The 23,488-nt window shown below is 36.6% G+C and overlaps 1 protein-coding gene across 2 annotated transcripts in view; it reads right to left on the reverse strand.

Annotated features, from left to right (window-relative positions):
* The window catches only part of PCDH7 (protocadherin 7), a 262,992-nt gene that overhangs the window by 235,558 nt on the left and 3,946 nt on the right, over window positions 1-23,488 (reverse strand). For both annotated transcript variants that reach the window (XM_041403064.1, XM_041403065.1), the window contains one exon: window positions 21,727-23,488. This exon is cut by the window's right edge. In XM_041403064.1, coding sequence (XP_041258998.1) covers window positions 21,727-23,488 — 1,762 coding nt within the window. The remainder of the gene's footprint in view (window positions 1-21,726) is intronic.

Raw genomic sequence — 23,488 nt, forward strand, 5'->3', positions numbered from 1 at the left:
CACATTCTCATTTTCTGATAAGTGAGCGTCCATAGCACTAAATTATCTGCATGACCTTTAGTACAATTTTGGTTGATGCCAACCAGCACTTGGTCCCCAAGAGTGCTTAGCCAGAGTTCAGCAGACACCACTGCCTAGGAATCATTCCCAATCCATAGTTTGAACCCAGTCATTCTGTTCTGAAGCATAAGAGAAATGTGGTAGCTAGTCTGACAAAGAACAGGTATCATCCTATGAATTAAATTATGTTAGTTAAATATTTTTTGGCACAAAAATGCAAAAAATCTCAAAAAAAAGTCTGGAATAAGGTTTTAAAATGTCTGCAGCAACTGCAGCTGCATTAGTTCCTTACCTAGTACCTGGGGATAAAAGCAGGAAGTAGACATTGCTGTATTTTATCAGTGTACCTGTATATTTATATAAAAATGTGACTTGTATTTTTCCTTAAAATACTGACTAATGCCACGGTTCGTATGCATAGAGAGAAAAAAGTCAAAGCACAGCATACAAGGTCAACTTTTAAGAAAGAAATTGAAACAAATTATATATATCACCAGTTACTTTAAAAGAAAGCAAAATCTCTATCGTTCTTCTACCAAGATAGCACCAAAATAAAATTCTACAGTGATATTACACTGCAGGGTACTACACAGAACACATCAGGAAGATTGTCCTCAAGTAGGTCTCATGAGAGGATAAATACTGAAACTGCAATGAGTAATACACTAACTTCTCTGGCATCCTCTGGGAATGTGATAACTTGGAAGAGACTGTGCTGACATTTGTAACTGCTTATCACAGATACTCTATTAGCTGCTCTCTTCTAGTGGACTTTGCCTGCTGGGATTACTGGTGAAGAATGGGATGCTCCTGAGTATATCACAGCGAATTTCGATCACTTCCGAAAGCCAGCAGGCAGATGCTTACATAAGGTGCTTGGTCCCTGATCGCTTTCACAGCGGGTGAATGAAACACTTACAGAATTATATGACTTGCCTGAGTGTTTCCTTAGGTAGGTCAATGAGAATTTTTATGTTCAAAATTTTTAAATCGTCAGAGAAATATCAAAAAACAACGCTTTTCATTAGCTGTTAGAAACATAATGAATTATTTCAATGCACTGCACTAAGACTACCAGCAACCAATGAAACACAGCAGTGATCAATCAGAGCATAAAATTGCAGCCCTATACTCTGGTACGTCATGCTTCTTAAAACTAAACAAAAACCACAAATTAAAAAAATTTTCAAACAGGAAATACCATGTCTGGTGATTGAGTAACACCAAGCTTCTCATTTTGAACAGGGTCTGTCTGTATTAACACACAAATTTACACATACACACAGTGTTTATAAAGTTCCTTTATAAAACATGACATAACACATTTTACATGCGACATTTTATACTTTGAATGTTCAGCCCTATAAAAAATTATTGGATAAGTGAAGTTGAATGCAATTATAAAATTATAATAAAAATCCATTCAAGTTTCTACTCTCTCTAGTCTGAGATATTTCTCATGCCTTTTTTTAATGCAGACAACTTTGTTGTTTACATCATTTGAGTACTCTTCTTTAAAATAACACATTTTGCATGAATGCCATGTTTGATTAAAAAAATTAGGCTTTAAATGTCAAAATTATTATATCCATGTAAATATAAAATTAATGCACTTCTAATACATATGGTCATAATTTTTTTCTTCTAAATTATCCACTGCATGAGATGAAAGGTTATACTAAAATAAATGTAAACTAGCTTATATACATGTGGAGGAGCTAAGTCTCAAAAGTTACTTAATCGGTTAGCTAATGGAAAAAATCCAGGGTAATAACTTGTAAAAAACATAATTTTTTCCTTTTCTCATTTAATTAATAAAATTATTAACATAATTAATGCTTGATGTGATTAAATACATTTATTTATAATTCTATTCTATATAATTAATATTTGTCATGCAGAATATCAATTCACATTGCATAATAATAATTTATTTTATAAAGTAAACAAAATTATTGAATTACGTCAGAGGTGCCAAATAAAAATCACCTTTTGATTATTATAGGACAAAACATTAAATAGTGAAAACCAGGGATTTAGGTATTGAAAATAACTCTATTGATTTAACAGTAAGTCTGAGAATAAACAGCATATAAAAATATCAACCCAAGGTCCAGGAAACACAATATTCATCAGAGTGCGTAGGACTGTGCCTTTTATTTTTTTCTGTGTGTTTCACATGTGAACTCTGTTTCTCTGTTTTTAAAACTGGGATATAGAAACACTAAGCCACTGATACATGGGTGTTTCCTTTCAAAATATGCACAGCTCAAGATCAGAGAAAGGGATAGAAAATATCTCTTCAAATTCATATATTTGAAAATCATCATCTTCACTTTACAGATCACCTCCCCCCAGTCTGACTGACAGACCAATTCTATATCAGCAATGCACTGCTCCCCAAATGGTTTTCTGCTAGAACAGAAATCTACATTGAGGCCATAGCTTGGATCATCAATGACTTCTCCAAAACCCACTAAACCAGGGCCTAATAACATAAGAGTGATGACACTTCTAATTACGTGCTCACTCTGGCTGTTTGTCTGTTTTATGTCTCTATAGATGACAAATCCAGGAGAACAGGAACCAAGATGTGGTCTTGCAAATTTTTTACACTGATTGAATTTAAATTCCTGTAATGTTAGAGAAACCAGTCACAGGAAGGAGTTACACAGTTTATACAATTCTTTTTATCAGTCTGAGTTGTATAGACCCCTAAAAATTCATAGACTAGGCCTAAAACATTTGTGAAAGCTGACCAATAAGAGGAGCCTGATTTGTGTAGCATAACCATGTCTGTGTGCTGAATGCATTTGAAGAAATAAGGGTTAATAAAGATAAAATTGATTATTCAAAATCCAGGCAACCCATATATTATGTTGTTTGGGCACAAAGAGTCTACAGGCCATGTATAAGGAATTATAATATAACAACCACATCCTGGTATCCTGCATAAATTATGTGAAATGAAGTGGTTACACAATCTATTAGAAGAACCCACAGTAGTGAGTTACTGCTTCTTATCTCGGACACGACAAGAGTCTGTAAGGACCTCTGTCACAGCACCTTATTCTTCACAAAGACGTATCCATTGACAGGCCATATAGCCCCCATCTGCAGCTAGGCAGACACTCATCAAGGACATACAATCCATCCTTGCTGGATGGATCTGTCTGAACCATTTCAGCTAAAATTCCTGCCACACCTGTTTCCCTGTTCAGCCACTATATTTCTGTGTGCAAATATTTCCAAGTTCATTTGTGGTATTTTCCCTCCTAGGGGAAAAAAACCAAAAAACATACTTTTCATCTTCTCACTTGAATCTCCTTTATCCGCCTCATGACTTTTTCTATCTCATAAACATCAGCTTTTTCTCAGCAAAGAGAAAGCAGATTATAACTTTGAATGTACAGACACAGATTTTGGAAATATACTCATCTGACAAGCAGAACACTACAGTTCTGTTTTCAAGCCTAAAACTTTGTTTGTTAGAACAACTGCATTACTACTTTTACTTTATATTGTATTTCTACAAGTATATTACGTATTTAAAGGGTAAAGAAAGATCAGTGGCAGAAACAATTTTTACAAAGTCACCATATAAATACCACTGAAGAAATTGTAACAAAACACTATAGCATGTTATCACAAAGGCAGGATAGTATGTTTTTGTGGGGGTTTTTTTCCCTAACAGACAGCTATCACAAAGTATTTTGCAAAAAAGTAGGGTTAATCTTGCAAACAAGAATTGTATTTCTTTGAACTTCCTTAAATTACCTTTCCAATTTCTTTGAGTTTCTTGTTGTTATTATTAAGATTTGGATATGACCATTGCTAGCATTTCTAACTCATTATTGTTTCCCTTTTTCTTCCTGTAGAGGCCCAACTTAGAGGAAAATTTACCACACCTCTTTTATAATCTTCAGCATCAACACTATGATGAAGAATAAAAGAGTGCATTATTAAAATCTGATGTTCCTGCAATCCCAACAAAATAAAAATCCTGTCTTTGGCACATTTATATACAACTTCCACATCTGCATCATGATATAAAATTTATCTACCTGCTATTTTCTCTTGACTATTACAGTTCAAGCTGTATTTGTTAGATAAATGCCAAATAGAGGACAAAACATAAAACAGTTTAAGACACTGTGGCAGCTGCATGTTATCTTAGTTATTAGGAAGGCTATAAATACTTTCCAGTATATCAGTTTGCATATTCCTCATTTTTTAGGCTTACATACAGAGAGAACAGGATCCATCAATGTTATTTATGACATGTGATGAACACTACAAGTCTTTTTTTCTTTTTAATTAACTTTGATGTTTACTGACTATAAAAATTGCCTAGGGCAAGAGGACAAAGCAAAGCATCAAAAATTCTCTGCAGATGTGAGGTGAAATTAAAGGATGCATGTATCCTGGTAGTGATGAACTCACAATCTCTTGTATCACCATCGCATAAGTGCTTGCATTTCCATAATTTATACTTATTACTTAAAATAACTAAGGTAAACATCTAATTATAGTTTTTAAAATAATTATATGACTTGTATTTTGAAAGAATGTCTATAGAGATCTGCATTTTACTTGCTTTCCGAGTTCTCTCAGTCATTTTCCACATTTCCAGAAAGTACATACAGACAACAGGTGAGAGGGCAGAAGGATGCATAGCAGGCCTAGTCCCTGTGTTCTTATCCCCTGCTTCCACTACCAAATGCATTTGTCTATGCCCCAACAGTCAAAACATACAGAAATACCTTAAAATATTTTTATTATAGGTCTGTGTCATCATTTGAGTGGGTGAAATATACCACCACCTGCTTTTGTACAAATCACAGGGCAGCTGGAATCTCAAACCAAATCAGTGACCTAGAAGCCACCTATACTACTCTTGAGCTATGATCAATGGAGAGAGAGGTCCAGTAGACAGTACGTAGATAAAGTAAAGAGAATAGCTTGACTCCTTCAGGCATCTATTCCTCTTCATGTGAATTGTCCCTAGATAAGTAACTTGGGCTAGATGATCAGCAAGCTGAGGCGAGATAAATTGGCCTAAGGGCCAAAGTACACCTTTAAGTAACAAACTTTGGAAAATATGTTATTCATTAACATTGCCATTTGTACCTCATTCTTGCCAGGAGAACTCAGTCTGATATACATATAGGAACGTAACCATAGCTCTGTTACCTGAAATACTTTCACAGAAATCAGTTAAGCATAATTGTATCCCAGTTATTTAAAACTTTCAAGGGAACACAGTGTTAGAGTAATACAGGGAAATCCCTCTACAGTCAACACGTATGAAGTTAAGCTTATTTCAATTGTGCTAAATAAGGCACAATTGCAGTATAATATTAGGATAAATATAATATTAGGATAAAATATTTACTATACTTCAATAACTAAACACAAACTGAACATACAAAGAAGGTAGAACTCTATTATCCTGTTATCAACATCAGTAAATAGGAATTTAATTCTTACATATGTACTATAATAAAGTAAAACGTATAAGAAATTTAGTAAGACACTATGTTCTCAAGAGAACCAAATTTAAGCTCTGTTAAGATGCTGAAATCCATTACAGTTCATACGTCAGTGTATTGCAATCCATCTGTATAAATATATATAAGATACATAATCTCATCAGGGTAATTTCAAACTCTCCTACAAAAAGTGTCCCAACATTTCTAAGAGCTGAATACAGTAACCTTACAATTTGTGCTTGTTTGCACTTCCCTTAGGATTTATAACACAACCAGATCAGAGAACCTGACTCTCACAACATTTTGGTCTCTAACTTCAAGACTAGAATCCAGTGTGGAAAAAAATTCTGCATGAAACAAGAGGACTTGCTTGTTTACTGACCTCTCTCCAAACTTGCAGCATGATCATGAAGCAAAAAAATGCTATTATCTACTTCCTATGGACAAGAAACCAAAAGGGTGATATTAAGGTCATATCTAGAATAATACAAAACTGAACATATGTTAAAGGACACTTATGACAGCACACTGTTAACAAGGTCCTGTATTTCTCACATGGATTCTTTCTCATGCAGATTCTTCCTCTGATGAGAGGAAGATGAGAATATTTCATTTTAAAAAATAATATTTTTTTATATCCCCAGACCTTGACATGATTTCATTATTTTACAGTTATATGAATCCGCCAGTCATTATGAAACATCTACTATTTAGAACTACTCTAAGACTTTGAACAAATTTAAGCCCAGGGCATAGAAAGAGTGTGATAATACTGCATCATACAGTGTGATAATACTACATCATGTATTAATGTAATGAACTAAATTGTATTACTGGATATTATGCACTGTGGATAGTAGTTTCCAATGATTTTTATTACCTCTGCTCCATACTTTAGATGCTGAATATTTATTCAGCTTAAACTCTAATAATAGGTCATCAGAGTGTTTCTATTACTTTGTCTGTACCTCTCTTTTATTTCTATGACTGTAAAATGCCAACATATAATTTAATAATGAACTGCCAAGAAGATAGGTAAATGTTTGCCCAGAATTTTCTGAATAGCTTTCTTTTAAATTCTCTTAGCCTCTTTTAAGACTGTGTGATAAACCCTTAAATTCCCTTAACCCACTCTAAGGCTGTGCTATAAACCATGAATCTATTCATAGCTTGGATCATTAATGAGTAAGTATATTCCTTCCTTTAAAAAGAACTGGCAAAGGCGTAACATTGCCTTATTTTCCCCCTTCACTGTCAATTACACACAAAGTCACAGAATAAGCTTCTCACAAATCAGGCTTCCTAGCTCTTGAATTATGGAAAAGTAGAGAACATGGGCACTATTTCATTTGTGCTCAAAATACTTAAGCCTCTTTTGGAAAGAAAAGGTTTCATGAAAGACAGAGGATTAGTCATAAAACTGGCATCGTCTCTGTTTATTCTCTACAGCATAGGTCAGCCATAGGTGTTTGCCAGACTGACTGTGAATTTGGCCAGAGGTATTGATTCATGGAAACAGAAATCAGCCTGAGTTGAGATACAATTTTGCAGGTTTTGGTTGATTTGGGTTTTTTTTTTTGGTATTTGTTTTGGTGGGCTTTTTTTGGTATATGGATTTTGTTTTTCAATTTTGATTTTTTTTTTTGTTGTTGTTGTTGTTGTTTTTCCTTTGGTTTTATTATAACAGAAAGAAATCCCCTCTTCAGGGAAACAGTATCCAAGAAGTCATACAGATGTGCTGTTATTCCAAGGGACAGGGAAAGTCTATCAATAAAGATCTTTACTGTCTTCACTGTCTTACCTTTCATCATATCTTCAAATATTTAAGGTTTTAGAATAGTATTTAATTATTTAAAATAAAGAACATCAAACAAACACAAAAACACCAAAAACTCCTAACAGTAACATACTTATAGATCTACAACACTTTCTGTAATCCAGCAGAAGGAACAAAATTGAAATAATATTCAGTCTCCACATTTTCATAACATTTGATTACTTATTGCAGTGTCTGACTCTCACAGTATTAGAAAAATAAACTGGTTTGGTGGGAAGAACAGAGACTGAAATGAAAATCCAAAGATCTTCAGACTTCTATTGGGAAGATAAGTTCATAAAAGCAGAGCACAAAGCTGGGATTAGAGGACAGATAGTATAGGAGTTCATTATATGTTATATGTGAATGAAGTTCTCGTATATGTCAGCATATGTATTCTACTGCCTCCTCAGTAAAGGTTCTCTGTCCAAAACACTAAACAATTTTACAGATTGATTTATTTGGATCTCAAAACAGCTTTCCATAAAGCCAACATATAAGTAAATATTTTAAGGTTCACTAGGTTGATTTTTTAAAATCAGAATCTTTGTATTTAACAAAAGAAAAACTGTGAAAAAAGATTTTAAAAGCAATTTCTCCATCACAGGTTGTCTTTATTTTTTTCCTTTATGTAGTAGTAGTTACCTAGTCTATGCCTCCTGTAAAGTCCTTTAAAAATCATTCCAAATATAAGCATAGAAAAAATAAGTAGCTGTATTTGTAGTTGTCCTACAAATACTGAAAGATTAAATTTCCTATCTATCTGCCCCAGTGTCTTAAAAGTGCACTGTTTTTGCTGAAGATGATGAGGAAGGTAGAGAGTATAAGTTTTACTTGACAAAGTAAAACTTATACACAAAGTAAAAGTTATACACAAATATTAATTAACTAAAGACCTTGCCAGAATCTAGAGCGTTGGATGATTAAAACTAGATTTTCTTAGTTATGAAGAAAATTCTAGAGTTAGAGAAAAATAAAAATTACAGAACTCCAACTGTTCTTTTCTATGAGAAAAGTCTTGCTCAAATGGTAGGCTTTTTCTTTTGGAAGGCAAAACAAATACCTACAGATTCACGTTACAGGGAAAGAAAAAAATCTGGATTTCCTTTTCTCATTATATCTTTCCTTTTCCTCCTCCAGATTACAGGCGTACAATGCCTTAAACATGGGATCTACATTACAACCTATCACAAACGTACCTCACTCAGTAGCCAGATTGTCTAATTACTGAGCCAGAAATTCAGTGAGAACATATGCCTCCTGGATTTGCAATTTTTTCTTATTAATCTTGCAATGAACTGTAAACTGTTGATTGTATCCTATAACACCAGCCTTGTAAATAATCAAACTGTCATCTCTAAAGGTTTTACAAAAGTTTGAAGTGAATCTCGGTTATGTTAAAAATAGGAAAGACAGCAAAATGTTTTCTTCAGAGATTCAAGGACTCTGAGACATGCCCTTGGTCCAGATTAGCATGGCTTTGATGATGTTATGAAAATGTGAAAAAAATTACCAGCTCAGTGAGGATTTCAGAAAGGCTGAAGATTAATTCCCTAGAATGATAAAGATTAAAAAAATGAAGTACTAACATTTCTAGACATGTTCTTACTCAATTTCTTCCCTTATTCAGGACTTTCTACTGTATAATTGTGGATTTATTTTCTCTGTTATCACCTTGAAAATTGAGCATAAATATTACAGATTAAGTATTTGGATTCTAATTTCAAATTTCTTACAGTATACAACTTCAGAATGCTGTCCAATTATTACTGAAATTCCTGTTTCTATCCATAATCCAAAAATGTGGTTTCTAATTTGAAACACTCCTATTACCTGTGAATGGTGCAATCTCAAAATGGAAGACAATCACCACATTTTGATTTACATAGAAGTAGGCAGGGAGTATACTTTTAGACAAACTTGCAATTTAGTCTTCAAGTGCTAGGTTCCTTTAAAAATGTTTTAAAGCCCTATTGAAAGTCTGAAGAGTCCTTCTGACTCTTATTAATGCCAAACTTGCTATAGTATTTGCTGACCTTTTTTAAAGGACCTTTCTGTAGGTGATTACATGACATATATACAACAGCATTGTGCACAAAACTCTTAGACTCCCTCAGTGTATATGTTAAGAAATACACTAATGTTGGTAAGAGCTACACATTTCATTATGCACAAAGAAACCTTCTCAAGCATACTCATGTTAGTATTGAATTTTAATTGAGAAATATCATTAGCAGTAATAGAAAAATGTTCACTATTTTAACTTTCAGTAAAAGCAAGATACATTTTATGACTTCAGATTTAGGGGCATTTTCTGACCATCTCTTACACTGAATTTATCAAGCTCACAGTGACAAATGCATGTTGTCAGAATCCTTCACTGTCACTGTGTACTGCTGCCCTAACAGCATCCAGTCCTGTAAAACAGAACTGCAATCAAAAAGTTCAAAATTAATAGCTGTGAAATCTCAAGCACTCATAAGCATGTGTTTTTATCACTTCCATGCTCTGCAGATCGGGTACGCTTGTTATTTATTATTTGTGACAGTGAACAATTCCCACTTGTTTTAGTGAAAAAAGTGAAGAGCTGTTTGCATAACTAGCAAGGTGAAAAGCAAGATTCGAAACTGTTGGAATCATCTCGCAAGAACAATGTACACAGCCCAGATGACAGTTTTCTTCCAGAACACTATAATGTGCTGACTACAGGCAGTATTTGCTATTCCACCCTCTATGTTTAAAAGCAGCTTTTACAGTGTGATCTGAATTTGTGAAGCACCTGAAATTATGGAGTCCTGGTACAGTACTGGATCTGCTGTGTGTTTAATCACCCTCATCAACTTCACACTGGAAAAATATGAATATTTATAATGTCTTAATGATGTAATCTGCACATCTGCTGTATACAGTTACTAAGTGATCTGCAGTTGATCCAGAGAAAACTCTAGGACCCACACCCCCAACAGCTAATCCACACACTCCAGGAGAGAGTGAAGCACTGCTTCATGCTGCAGTTTGTAAAACATGTTCTTCAATCCCTGAGATAAGCAACAGAATATGCAATATTACATGTAAGTACTCCTTTAAGTATCATCAGTACTTTATCTTCTAAAGAAGAAACTGTTTTGAGAGGAGAAACTAAAGGGAAAGGCATGGCTATAATGTTTCCCTTGAGATTTCTCTTTTATGCATTTCTTTTCAGAAATTAAACATGAAGGTAGTATCTCCAAACAATATATATTTTTGGTTAAAAAGGGAAGGTTAAATATGGCAACTGCAACAAAATGACTCCATCTGATGTAATATTAACATACAGGAAAATCTATCATAGATGAGGACAGCGAGTAAGATTTGCCTGTGGGCAGTGCTATTATCAGTGCACAATTAGTTGCAGATTGGAGACACTAGCCTTAGATCTGTGCTCAGGCCTGTGATCTGTTTCCTAGCTGAGTGAAAACCAACAGCTCTTGATGAAATGCTATTTATTTAGGTACTGACCATTTGATTAAATGTAAGGGTAATAATAAAGCTAGTAATGCCCAGCACAACATAAAATGGTGTAGGTTGTATTTCAATTGAGACATTTCAGTGAAGGATAGGAAATTATGAAATGAGACAGGATATGTTACATGAGAAGATTTTATGGCAAAGTCATTTTCTTTAGTTTAAAAAAAAATAACTCACATTGTAAATGCTAAAAGGAAGTCTTTGCTACTGTCAATTACTATAAACCCATCACAAAGTATGAACACTTAGTCCTTAATACTAAGTCTTTCAAATCCTTGGACTTATTTAATTATTTTTTACTTTGATAACAGATGGATTTTCTTTTATCCTTAGTAATTTGCATCAATAGTAGATCATAAAGTCTTATAAATATATAAAGCCTTTTAGAAATATTTGGTAGAGTGATGCTTTCGCCAGCCCTTTCATATTTCTGCAACATTAATTCTCCAGGAAGTTTACCGTATAATTTAAGGAGTTCAGTCCATTCATATATTTAATTAAGAACTAGTATAGAAAAAATACATAACTTTAGTATTCAAAGTTCCTAGAAAGGTGCACTAATGTGCAGATAAATTTTCAATTCACTCATCAGCTTCTGAAGGGCCAAATGAAAGTCTCCTTGAATATGAGAACATAAGTGATTAAACATTTTCCAATATAATGAAAACAAAATTTTCTTAATTTATGCTGCACAGAGGAATTTCACACTGTTGCTTATCTTCTCATCTGCCTTAAAGAAGAAACAGAAAGAACCAGAATACCAGCGACACTATAAATAATTATTTAAAGAACGAATGTTGCAAGAAAAAGGATAAATTATATAAGCATTCAGTGATCTCTGCAAAACACAGGATGGCAAATGCAGAGCCATTTTGTAAACACTTGCACAAGTTTCCTTTACTTCTAAACTAAAGCTGTCTTTTGTATTTTTTTTTTTTTTTAATTCTTGTACAAAAGCACAGAAAACCACCACAAGTAGCAAGTATTTCGGTAGTATACCTATCATTTCTACCTATGAACCTGGTGAATTTAAAGAGAAGGAATTACTGTGGTGGACCAAGCCCTAGTGATTTCCTGGCTGCTCAGGGGTCTGCCAGTTACTGAACCTATTGTGTGAACCCGCCCATTACACAAACCCACATGCTGCAAAACACCTGCTGCGCCTCAGTGGTAATTCTCTGTCAGTCTGTGAAGTCCATGAAGTACTACTCATGTCTGCACTGTAGTTAGTTCAGGTATGTCATACTCTTCTCTTTCATATGCATCTAGTAACAAACTGAGCAAAACACATGACCCAGACTTGGTGTTGCAATTCCTTGGGAAAACACTCATATTTTAAAGACTCTATGAAAACAGGTACTGCTCTGTTTCACCCTGCTGTCACTTTTGCTCATCAGAATTGACACCTGCTCTAGAAATAGCTGAATTTTACTCATATTCAGAAAAAATTGTATTAAAATAAAATTCAATTTAATTTAATTTTTCTGAATATGATTAAAATTTAGGCCCTTATATTTCAGGGAGAAAGGCAAAACATTCAGCATATAGTCAGAGGAGTCATTGAGTGAATTTTCTAAATTCACTAAGGTGTGACAGATCTTACCCAAGATCTGGGCTGAGGTTCAGAGGCTGAGCACGTAGTGTCCTGTTAAGTAGATATTTCTAGTTTCCAGCCCAGTTATTCCCTCCATATAAGAACTTACAACATTACTTGAAAATTCAACAAATATTTCTCTCTCAAGTAAATCAATTACTGTCCTTCTGTAAACTTGTACTGCAATTGGAATATAATTACATGCTCACTGAAAATAGCACTTTTCTAATCCAGCAGAATGATGGATATCCTCTCTCACTATCACACAAGGCACACGTTATGTCATTATAACCAATTTGGAATACATGGATGGAGATAAGGAAACTGATTAACTATTTCATTACTCAAAGTTTAGGACAATGTAACCTCACTTAGAGCAGATGTGACATGATGAGATCCAATGTATGTTAAAACCAGCAAGACCTTAAAAGTTGTGAATAGCAAAAGTGTAAAATAGGGGCTTAAAATATCACTGTGAAAATATTAGGAACAGATGAACTAATGCTTTTGTTTTCTCTTGGTTTATTATCTGTATTTCTACTCTTGTCTTTCACCTTTACAAAGACTGCAAACTACAGAAGTATTTTCTCTTGTACAATATAGTGTTTTAAATAGGACTTGCAGTAAACCAAGCAGATTTCCTAAGCAAATGGCCAGATTTCATCTGAAGTAAAGTTTTGCATTATGAAGTTGATAGGATAGTTTTAGACCAAGTCTTTCCTGTAAGTATGCCTACAAGGGGTAACACACATTCTCCATGAACAAAAAGGTAGCTTGACATGTGTATTCTTGCTGTACCATTAGTTTAAGCAAGAATGTGTTCAATACTAAAATCTTACCTTTTTTGAAGTGTCATTAAAGCCACATCATTTCCAGACCCTTTTAGAAAGATAATGTTACATTTGGATGTAATGCATGACTAAAACCTACTCTGTTATTTTGGAAATTATATTTATATACATGCTGATAACTTAAATGCAGGGGATTAACATCCAAACTGATAAATTGGTTTTCTCTATCTATATTTTATTCTAATATGAAGCATTTTCTGAATATCACAACACCAGACACAATTTACTGCAGTTAATACTAGCTAAATTTGATTGACTTTAGAGGCATTACCTGTAGTTTCACCTGAGATAAACATCAATATGAGAGGTCTGACAATGAATGAAAATTCAGTTGATTGCTTATATGTATTCAGGTACCTGCACATGCAGATTCTGTTCTATGAACTGGCATGTGTATGGCACACACATTTGAAAATTGTGCTGAAGTTCTCACAGGAAAAATAATTTTCAACCCTGCCAAAGGGCACCATATGCACAGAGTGCTTAATTTTATTTTAAATATTGTTCCTTTAAGTAAACGAAAGGATTTAGTGATTGATCTTTTGTTTGGCCTTGAGCTGCAGCTACAGAAGAGAGTTGCAGAAGACCCCCAGGTCTTGGGTCATGCACCCTGTGCGTGCAGCTCTGTGCAGACAGCACAGGATCTTTCAGCTACCTAAACTGACATTAGGATGGTGACCCTCAGATAGCTGAACCACAACCAGAATGCCATGACAGCCTCCATCACTTCCTTTAGTTCATTTTCCAGCACAACACTGAAGTCAGAAACATAATTCTACCCCATATTGTATACCTTTAAATGCATTGTCCTGATTAAGGGTCTTTTTTTTACAGGATAAGTCTCTGTGTTTAAGTAATTCTGCCTCTCAAGATTTGGTATCCAAAGGAAGTAGGGGCTACTTCTTGTATTTTACACTGCTCCAGGGCTGAAGAGACATTGACATTTATACCTGGATAGACAGAATAAATTACAGCACTCCCTCCCAATTCTCTTTGAGAAATGCTACAGCAGACATAACACACAATACATTTCCTGGCCACACCACCAGTCAAGAATCTAATTTGAATGGAGTTTAAGGTAAATTCTTCACAATAATCACACAACCATTCAAAATTCAGGAATTTTTATGCTGTCAGGTGGCAATTTTTTTTTACTTACAAGATGGTACCATAAAGGAATTTCTTCAGACACGACTGCAAGATAATATTGTCTCTGAATTTTTGGCAGGTAGAATCAGTATTTCTGTATTCTGGTTCTATCTGTGAGCAATTTTCAGCATCAGCTAATACCTACCTTCTGTACCTAGCCTTAAAAAGCTAACTTTATATTATCCATAATTATCTCTAAATAATAAAAGACCTTATATCAAACACTTTGATAAATACCAATTTTATTGCTTCCTAATACTGCAAGAATGCTACTTGCAAGCACACATTCATTTCATTCAGTTACAAACTCAGACATTAGAACATTAAATCTGTAGCAAAATCTCATCTGACAGAAAAATGTTTGGCTTTAAAAAATATACTGTCTTATTAGTAGTTAATAAGGAAAATTAGGTTTTGAAAGACAAAGATAATGGTTTCCTTCAACTTCTAATAATTGTGCTGTTTATGAACCACTCTGAGTAAAACTGATCTTTTGGGGATATGCTGCCCCCAAGACTGCATTTTACAAACTAATGATTTCAAAACAACTTTTTGCCTAAATGAGAGGAATTTTTTTTTTTACTGGTATAAACAATAAAAAAGTCACATCACTTTTACCTACCTTGCAGTTTTAAATGGGGCCAGAACATTGTTTCTGTTCAAATCTCTAAACCCCAAAATTTACTCTAAATTTTTTCTATATTCTCCTTTCACAAAAAGTAATAATAAATGGTTGCTCCATGCTGCTTGTATGTCCTATATATACAGCTAATCCTTTGGGTTTTTAATACCTCTGAAAGTTGTTCTTAATTTTAATTTTAGATCTCTTGTGAAAATGACCACATAAGAGTGAGCAAATGACTCACGCTAAGCACATCTCCACACAGTTGGACAGCTTCAGTGTGTATCACTGACATAATTCAGGAACCTGACTAACTCATACTTCAGTATAATTACATTTTGAGATTTTGACTTGTGCTCATGACCTGCTCTCAGTTAAATATTTTTAGAGGAAATTGCATTAAAATATGAAATTAAAAAGTTTAAAATCTCCTATGGATTATTCTGGTTTTATTCCATTCTGATTCTTGTCACCCATTTCAGAAGCTCCTCTAATCTCAGTTACTCCAGCATTATTGTGATATTTTGTCATCCACAACAACAAAATACAAGTGACCTTGGGAAGTCTGTTTCCTAAAATATATGTAAAAGAGTAAATTAGTCCTAGCTTGAAATATACCTTTATGCATGTCACAATTTTCTTTTACAAACTTAATTAAAAATTAAAATAATGCAAATTTATATAAAAAATAATAATTTAAAAGATTTTTTTGATCCTTGACTGTAGCTGTTGGCTTATTTTTGTCATTTCAATTATTGATTAAAATGAATGTACAGTATATGCTACAAAAGTCTAAAATCTGATAACAGAAAACAAATTTACTCTTCCAGGAAAGAAAAATCAGGAAAGAAAAATAGAAAAATACCATATTCTCAGCACATGCTGAAATAAAACCATCTAAAAAGGTAATTTTTTTTTAAATGGAGAAAGGTAGAACATAAATTACATGGGACATATTACACGTAATATGGGCTAAGACTGAAAAAAGTATATTTTGCAGGCTTAACAGTTTCAAAATGCCTGTTGGAAGCAGACTTGCTTAGAAAATCTTCCTGTTAAATACTGTACTGGACAGCTCATATGCTTCTATCAATATTCCCTATATATATATATATATAGTAAAAATTATGTTAATCTTGTTAAGATTAGTAATTAAGTATAAAACGTTTTGCAGTTATAGTGAAGAGTTCAGCATGCTTGTCAAGGATTTAGTTGACTTATAATGCTAACTACTTCTGAAGTTTGTTGATTTTCTTTTATATTTTAATGCAAAACCAAACTGATTAGTTTTATACGTCAAAGTAGCCTAGCATATTACTAAGTACATAAACCTTCTTAAACTTTTAATAGAAAATACTTAAAGGAAAATGAGGCTGAAGCTGCAGAGATGAAACAAAGCTGTACTGATGGTCAAACTAGCAACTATCCCAAATACTAGAAAACCAGATAACTAAACAAAAACCTTAAAAAAAAAAAAAAAGAGAGAGAAAGGAAGAAACACACTCAGAAACATAAAGACTGATAGCAATAGTAAAGCTGCTAACCATGGTTATAACCCAAGTTCACTTTGTGTAACGCCAGAGAGCTGTCTGAGTTGATAAATCAGATTCTATCCTTTTAAAGATGTTTCTTGCTACCCCTTGCCTATAATAGTACAGTTCTTTACTTATTCAGAGCATGTATCCTTCTTTACTCAGATCCTGTCCCTTTTGGCTCTGTACATCTCCTGGGAGTGCGGAATGATTCAGTGGTAACTTAGTCATTTGTGCACTGTACAAGATGATTTTACTGGAGAGGAAAAAAATAAAAGCCGCACTTATCAGTGGAACACTTTCTGTTAAATAAAGATAATTAAAGCATCAATGATACATCCATTTCATGTTTAATTAGCCCCTCTCTCATCATAATTTGCTACTGAAGGTGAAATGTGGGTCACTTTTAAAAACTAATCGTAAAATATTTAACATAATGCAAAATGAGAACAGAAAATTGAAAATACTTCTGTATGCTTTTCACTAAACAGTATGAAAGTTAAATGTGTGAAAGAAGTGACCAATGTAAATGTGTATACTCAATAGCAATATTCTATTTTTTTTTTGACATGGCAGTGCCACAATGACATTGTTATTTTTATTATTATTATACTGTAGTGTATTTGCTTAGCTTAAAGTTGCGAAAAGATTTATTCTTTAGAGGTGTTTGGGAATATAAAAAATAGCTTTTGAGATAAGCCTCTCTGTGTATGTGTGTGTCTGTACATAAACAAGAGGAAAGATGATGCCCTCCTGTATGGTTAAACTGATTGCTTCCTTAATGCATGAATTTGGAGTCCTGTTAGGGCTGCTGGGTATATGTGCATGTTTATGAAAATTGATCCATTTAGTTTATAGAAACAATTGACATACATGATAACCAACTAGTTAAAATACTTCTGCAATATTGCAGTAGACTGATTAATGTTTGAAATTTTATCAAATAAATTAACTGGCTACTGAACAAGGATTTTTTTTTCAGAATTAATTTCTATGTATTTCACTTTCAGGAAAGTAAGACTTTACAGCAAATGCATATAATTTTGTTTAGAGTGTCAGCACACTGGTTTGATAAACATTTTTCTTCATGAAGCAGCACATTTTCAATGAGAAAAGGCATTGGGATTTTTCATAAAGAATTACAGAGTTAGCTAAGAAGCCAATATACAAGTACAGAAATAATTTTGCACAGGAATCCATTTACTGTTTCTATAAGTTCCACTTATAGTGACCAATATCTCTTAAAAAAATAACAAGAAAAAAAAAACCCTCAGTATTATAACTGAAGTGTTTTAAAGAGCCAATGTTTTAAAGAGCCAATAATCATTTCTTAGTAAAGCAAGTAAAAAAGAAACCAAGATAAGATGATGGCCAAAACATATAAACATACAAAGAGTGTTTAAAAGGCCAGTTCTTCAAAGAGTGGTTGGTAATGTGTGGACTCATTATTGAAATTTTCACTGAAACAAAACTGCTTCTATGACACTATTTTGCACTGTGAGACAGAGAGGTGGAGAAGTATATGTTATAAAAAGATATCTGTAACTAAATGATCAAATAAACAAGTATTTACAATTAAAATTCATTATGAGATCTATGATTAAGTATGTAACTCTCCAAGCTGTTAAGTGATTCCCCTTAAGCACTGAGCTTTCATTATCTTTGGCTGGAAATCCCAATATCCAGGCTCCTCACAGGCAATGTGCTGCACCTGGAGGTTTCAAATTTTAAATCCGTGATCCAGAAAAACACTTACTTAAACTCATCCCCATTCAGTAAAACACTTCTGTACAGCTTTAACTTTTTGCAAGTGATTAAGACCTGTGGAATGCTAAGTGTTTTAAACATTTGTAGTACTTTACTGAAAAGGAGAGAATTGATAAGTGAGAAGCTAAAAGAATATTTCAAAGCAATACCATGCTAAGTAAGACAAGGATAAGAGTTAAACTTGCTAAAGATCTCCTAAAAATAGTGACTGTGAAGTGTCAGAAGTCTACTGAATACACAATTTTGCTTTAAACTGTATATAAAAGACATTAGAAGGAGAAGAGATACAAATTGCTTGCAGTTTTCTCCAGCTAAGTTCTCTTACACAGTCCCATATCAAACATGATGTATTTTGAAATGTATGTAAGAATTCATTTCATCACCTTAAAAATTAAGTATCAAATCATGGGAATGAAAACAACCTGTGTTCCCTGGGGTACACCAGTCGGTCATGTAAGTAGAGACTTTATCTCCTGACTGCTGTATTGTAGTTATAGAAAGTATCAGTTATCAATTCTAATTACACTAATGGGTAATTAGCATCACTCTCATCTCCAGTAACTTAGCGCAGGTATGTTCTGCTGTGTCCACTTATTTGTTCTAAAATTTTATACACTGTCTACTGTATCCTTAGAACAAAGGGAACTGACAATGAGTAAATAAAGGCAGTCTTAGAGATTTCAAGTAGTTTCCCTACCACAGTCATGCCATTATGCTACTGGCTCTGTTCCAGAAGTACAGCAGAACTATGAAACAAACTGATGCACACCCCATCAGAACACTTTATCTGCATCTGCTTCACATTTCTCTCTAAACAATTGTGCTGAACAAGAGCTCAACGTGGTTTGGGTGTTAAAAATCCTCAGGTGTTTTGCCTGCTAAAATGAGAAATACTTCACTGTCAATGTTTGAGATGTGAAAAGTGTACATATTGTTTATGCAAGTAAATCTTAATGTCCTCAGTACTATGTAAAATGAGCAAAAGTATACAAATGTCACTCAGCAACAAGCTGGCAAGTACACGTACAAAAGTAGAAACAGAGGGTTTGTGACTGATAGACTCTCCCATAAAGTCTGTTATTTAACACTACCTTTACTGTTTTCTTGGACAATTTCCAATTTATGTGCATGCTTTACAAGTGTGAAAATACTCTCTACATATTTAAAAATAAATAGATAAGACATTAGAATACTGGCTATAAACTACTTGAATAAGTGAACATTCATAGCAGGCTAAATATTTAACACACGAGAACTATCAACACTGAGAAACTGATTTGCAACAAACAAATTAAGTAATGGAACAATTCAAGGTGCACTACTTTGTAAAAGTGCAATAAAGCCATTTCCTTATACCAAGTTTTCTCATATATTTTATATCAAAAGAAATCCTTGGAATATATTAAGTAATTCAAAATATATTACTAACATAATAACTAATATTATTAACAGATTATAATCCATATGTTTAGATGAACTGCAGTATCAAGAAAGAAGTGATATCTGATTAGCATACATTCCACTGCTACTTTTATTCCAGTGTTTGCTAAAATGGCACAATCTACTCTGCGCTTAATAAGCCTTAGGAGATGAAAGATAAATAACTTAGTAATTTGTATTTTATACAGACTATTCTCAAACTGAAATTGTGATGTACACTCTAGGAAGGCATTAATGAATTGTGTCACACAGAAACTACTGTGTCAAACATTCTATAAGCCTGTATCACTTGCAAAGCCACATATACAAAAGCACTGATGCATATTACAATTACATTATTTTGGTGACCTGAAAGACTGGAGCGGGTGGCTTACACAATTAGTTTTATGCTGCTATATTTTAAGTATTTCCAAGCAGAATGCAAATACTGGCAACACATGTAAAACTTCAATTTTAGTAAGCTAGCAAACATTTCAAAGTATAAAAAAATATCATCGTGTACCATATTTGCACGTCAATAAGTGGAAAAGAAGGCATTTTTGTCAAAATAGTCAGAATTTCCCTGTTCCAGGCTTGAATGTGTAGTTACATGAATCAGCATTCATTTGCCTATGGCTTCCTGTGTAACGTGCATTGCAGTTGAGAAAATGGTCAGGATGTTATCTTATACGTACTATCACCGGAAAAGTACTCCCCCCAAAAAAGAGGGACCTCTGTTCAGGGTACATAAGCGTCTTAGAAATAAACTGAAGCTTTCATTTAGAAGCTTGATTCCCCTCTGTGCTATCCCTATCTTATTTCAAGGACTGTAAAGACTGTCCCTACCATCACCACTTTTAAGCTATCGGAGCTTCACCGAACCAAGCCCTGGCAACACAGTCGAGACCAGAGCCCGCCACTCGTGGCACCCCTGAAGGCACGTTTCTCTCCGAGAGGTCTCACGACTACAAACAGAGCTATGCAGCAGCTGGGCGAGCAAATTAGGGCCTCTCAGCGTGAATGAAATTTCATGAGATAGGCAAGAGGGGCATTAAAAAAAAAAAAAAAAAAAAAGAACATAACATACTGAGGTGCGATTCTAAACTAACGCTTATGCGTATTCAGAGCAACTGCTGCAATGAGTGCAAATCTCTGTGGTGTAAATTAGAGCATAGATAGGCTGTGCAGATTATTTAAGCCTTTTGGTCCTAATGAAAGGCCCGGTAATTACAGCCATTAACGCTTCAGCGCTGCGGCTGCAAATCCACTCTCACCCACAGCTTTAGGAAGCGTCAGGCAGGCAGCTACCCCCTTTCCCCGAAACAACTGGCTGCCCAGGCGAAACTTTCCTCCTCAGCCGGAGCTGACACATCCCTAAGGCTGGGAAAGCATCACGGTGGGGGAAGCGCCGGGACGGGCTGATGGAGGCGGGGCCGGGGAACGGGAGGGGGATGGCGGCTCCGCCTGGTGGGGTCCTGATCTCCCCTCGACCCCCCAAAACCGCCGGGTTTGGCCTCCGGGCGCGCGGCGGACAAAGGCATCTCAGGCTGCCTCACAGTTCCTGCCGGGACTGGAGACAGACCCCCGGCCTCCGCGGCCGGCTGCCTGGGGCAGCGCCGGCTGCACGGACGGGCTGGTCGGCTGCCGGATCTGATAAGCGGAGGCAATGATAAAAAATATAGTAATAGCAATAAAGATGTCTGACTGCCCTTCCTTCGTGCTGTGTGTTGGTCTGTGCACCTGACTGCCTGCCTGGAGCGAGGGGGGCGGGGGCACCAGACTGAACGGGTCACTGAACCTCGACGGGGAGTGTGCCTGTGCCAGTGCGGGAGGCGGGGGGACGGCCATGCCGGCTCCCTCACCCGCTCTGTGTGCGTGTGTCTGCGTGCTGGGGCCCGCGGGGCGCAGTGCTCTTACCTGCTTGCTGTACTTGCTGCTGGCCTGGCAGCTGTACTCGGAGCAATGGTCCGAGCCGATGGAGATGTTGTCACCAGCGCCCACGAAGGTGTTTGCTGGGGGCAGGTCCTGCACGGCCTGGTGCTTTTTGCCAGCAGTGGGGGACTGTGGGTGCAGCTGGACAGTGGGCAGCGGTGAGCTCGACTTGTAGTGCCTAGCCAGGTCAGGGCTGCCTGGGCCACCATTGACCGAGCGATATCGGCCCATGCCAGGGCTGTCCGAGAGCTTCTCGTTCACACTGTCGTAGCGCTGCCCATTGGGCTTGGAAGCCTCAACAGTAACAATGCTGCTGTAGAGGGGCTGCTTGCCCTTCTTGCCTTTCTTGTCCTTCTTGGGCTTCTTGGCCTTGTCGTGCTGCTGGGGGGTGAAGAAATCCTCATGGTCCTTCTTGCCGGCCTCGTAGCCATGCTTGCCCTTGGATCGGCAGTAGCGGGCCATGACCACCACGAGGATAAGAAGGATGACGGTCATGATGCCAGCCACCACACCAATGACTATGCTAAGCCGCTGCTTGCTCAGCTCGTAGCTGGGATCACCAGCAATGTCCTGGGCCAGTGGGGTGTGAAGGCTGCGGGCCACCTGGCTCTCCACCACAGTGGCATTGGACAGGCTCTCATTGACAAAGACATGGAGCAGGGCAGTGGTGGACTGGGGTGGCTGCCCACTGTCATTCACCTGCACAACCAGGCGGTGCAGGCCATAGTGCTTGGGGGCCAACTTGCCCACCAGTGACACCACACCACTGGCCGGGTCTATTTCAAAGAGTTTGAATGGGTTGCCCCCAACAATGCTGTAATTGAGGTCAGCGTTGAGACCGGTGTCAGCATCAGTGGCAACCACTGTGGCCACCACAGTGCGCATGTTGCTGGAGGGTGGCAGCACAGTGTAGGAGCTGTTGCTGGGGAAGGTGACAGTGGGTGCATTGTCGTTCTCATCCATCACAAAGAGAGACACGGTGGCTGTGGCAGACCGTGGTGGCTCACCCCCGTCCACTGCCTTCACCTTAAAGGTGTAGCTGGTCTGCTGCTCACGGTCAAAAGAGACAGTGGAGAAAATGGTTCCAGTGTCATTCTCGATGGAGAAGATGCCGGCTGCCTGTTCGTGGTCTCCAGGCTGAATGGAGAGGCTGAGCTCAGCATTGCGGCCCTTGTCAAAGTCCATCACAGTCACCATGCCCACGGGGCTGTTGGGCTGCAGGTTTTCCTTCACATAGAAGGTGAACACATCCTGCATGAAGCGCGGCTCATTGTCATTGCGGTCTGACACTCGCACCACCACTGTGGTAGAGCCCTGCAGTGATGGCACCCCCTTGTCCCGGGCCGTCACCTGAAATTCATAGGTGTCCCGTTGCTCACGGTCCAGCACTGCCTGCACTGACACATCCCCAGAGTCAGGGTCAATGCTGAAGATGCTGCCTGGTGCCTCTGAGGAGAGGGGTGAGGCCTCCAAGGAATAGGTGATCTCAGCATTCTTGCCACTGTCTGCATCTGTGGCAACCACTGTGGCCACCCTCTCACCAGGCAAGTTGTTCTCTGGAAAAGAGACCTCCAGCACAGCCTGGCTGAACATGGGAGGGTTATCATTAGTGTCCCCAACCCGCACCAGCAAGGAGTTGTTGCTGGACAAGCTGGGGCTGCCTGAGTCCACAGCCACAATCACCACGTTGTAGTCACGGACAGCTTCATAATCCAGAGGGGCCGAGGTGTGGAGGAAATACTTGCGC

The sequence above is a fragment of the Onychostruthus taczanowskii genome, unplaced genomic scaffold (genome assembly GCF_017590055.1).
Source record: "Onychostruthus taczanowskii isolate IOZ18803 unplaced genomic scaffold, ASM1759005v1 scaffold2, whole genome shotgun sequence".
Classification (NCBI taxonomy): domain Eukaryota; kingdom Metazoa; phylum Chordata; class Aves; order Passeriformes; family Passeridae; genus Onychostruthus; species Onychostruthus taczanowskii.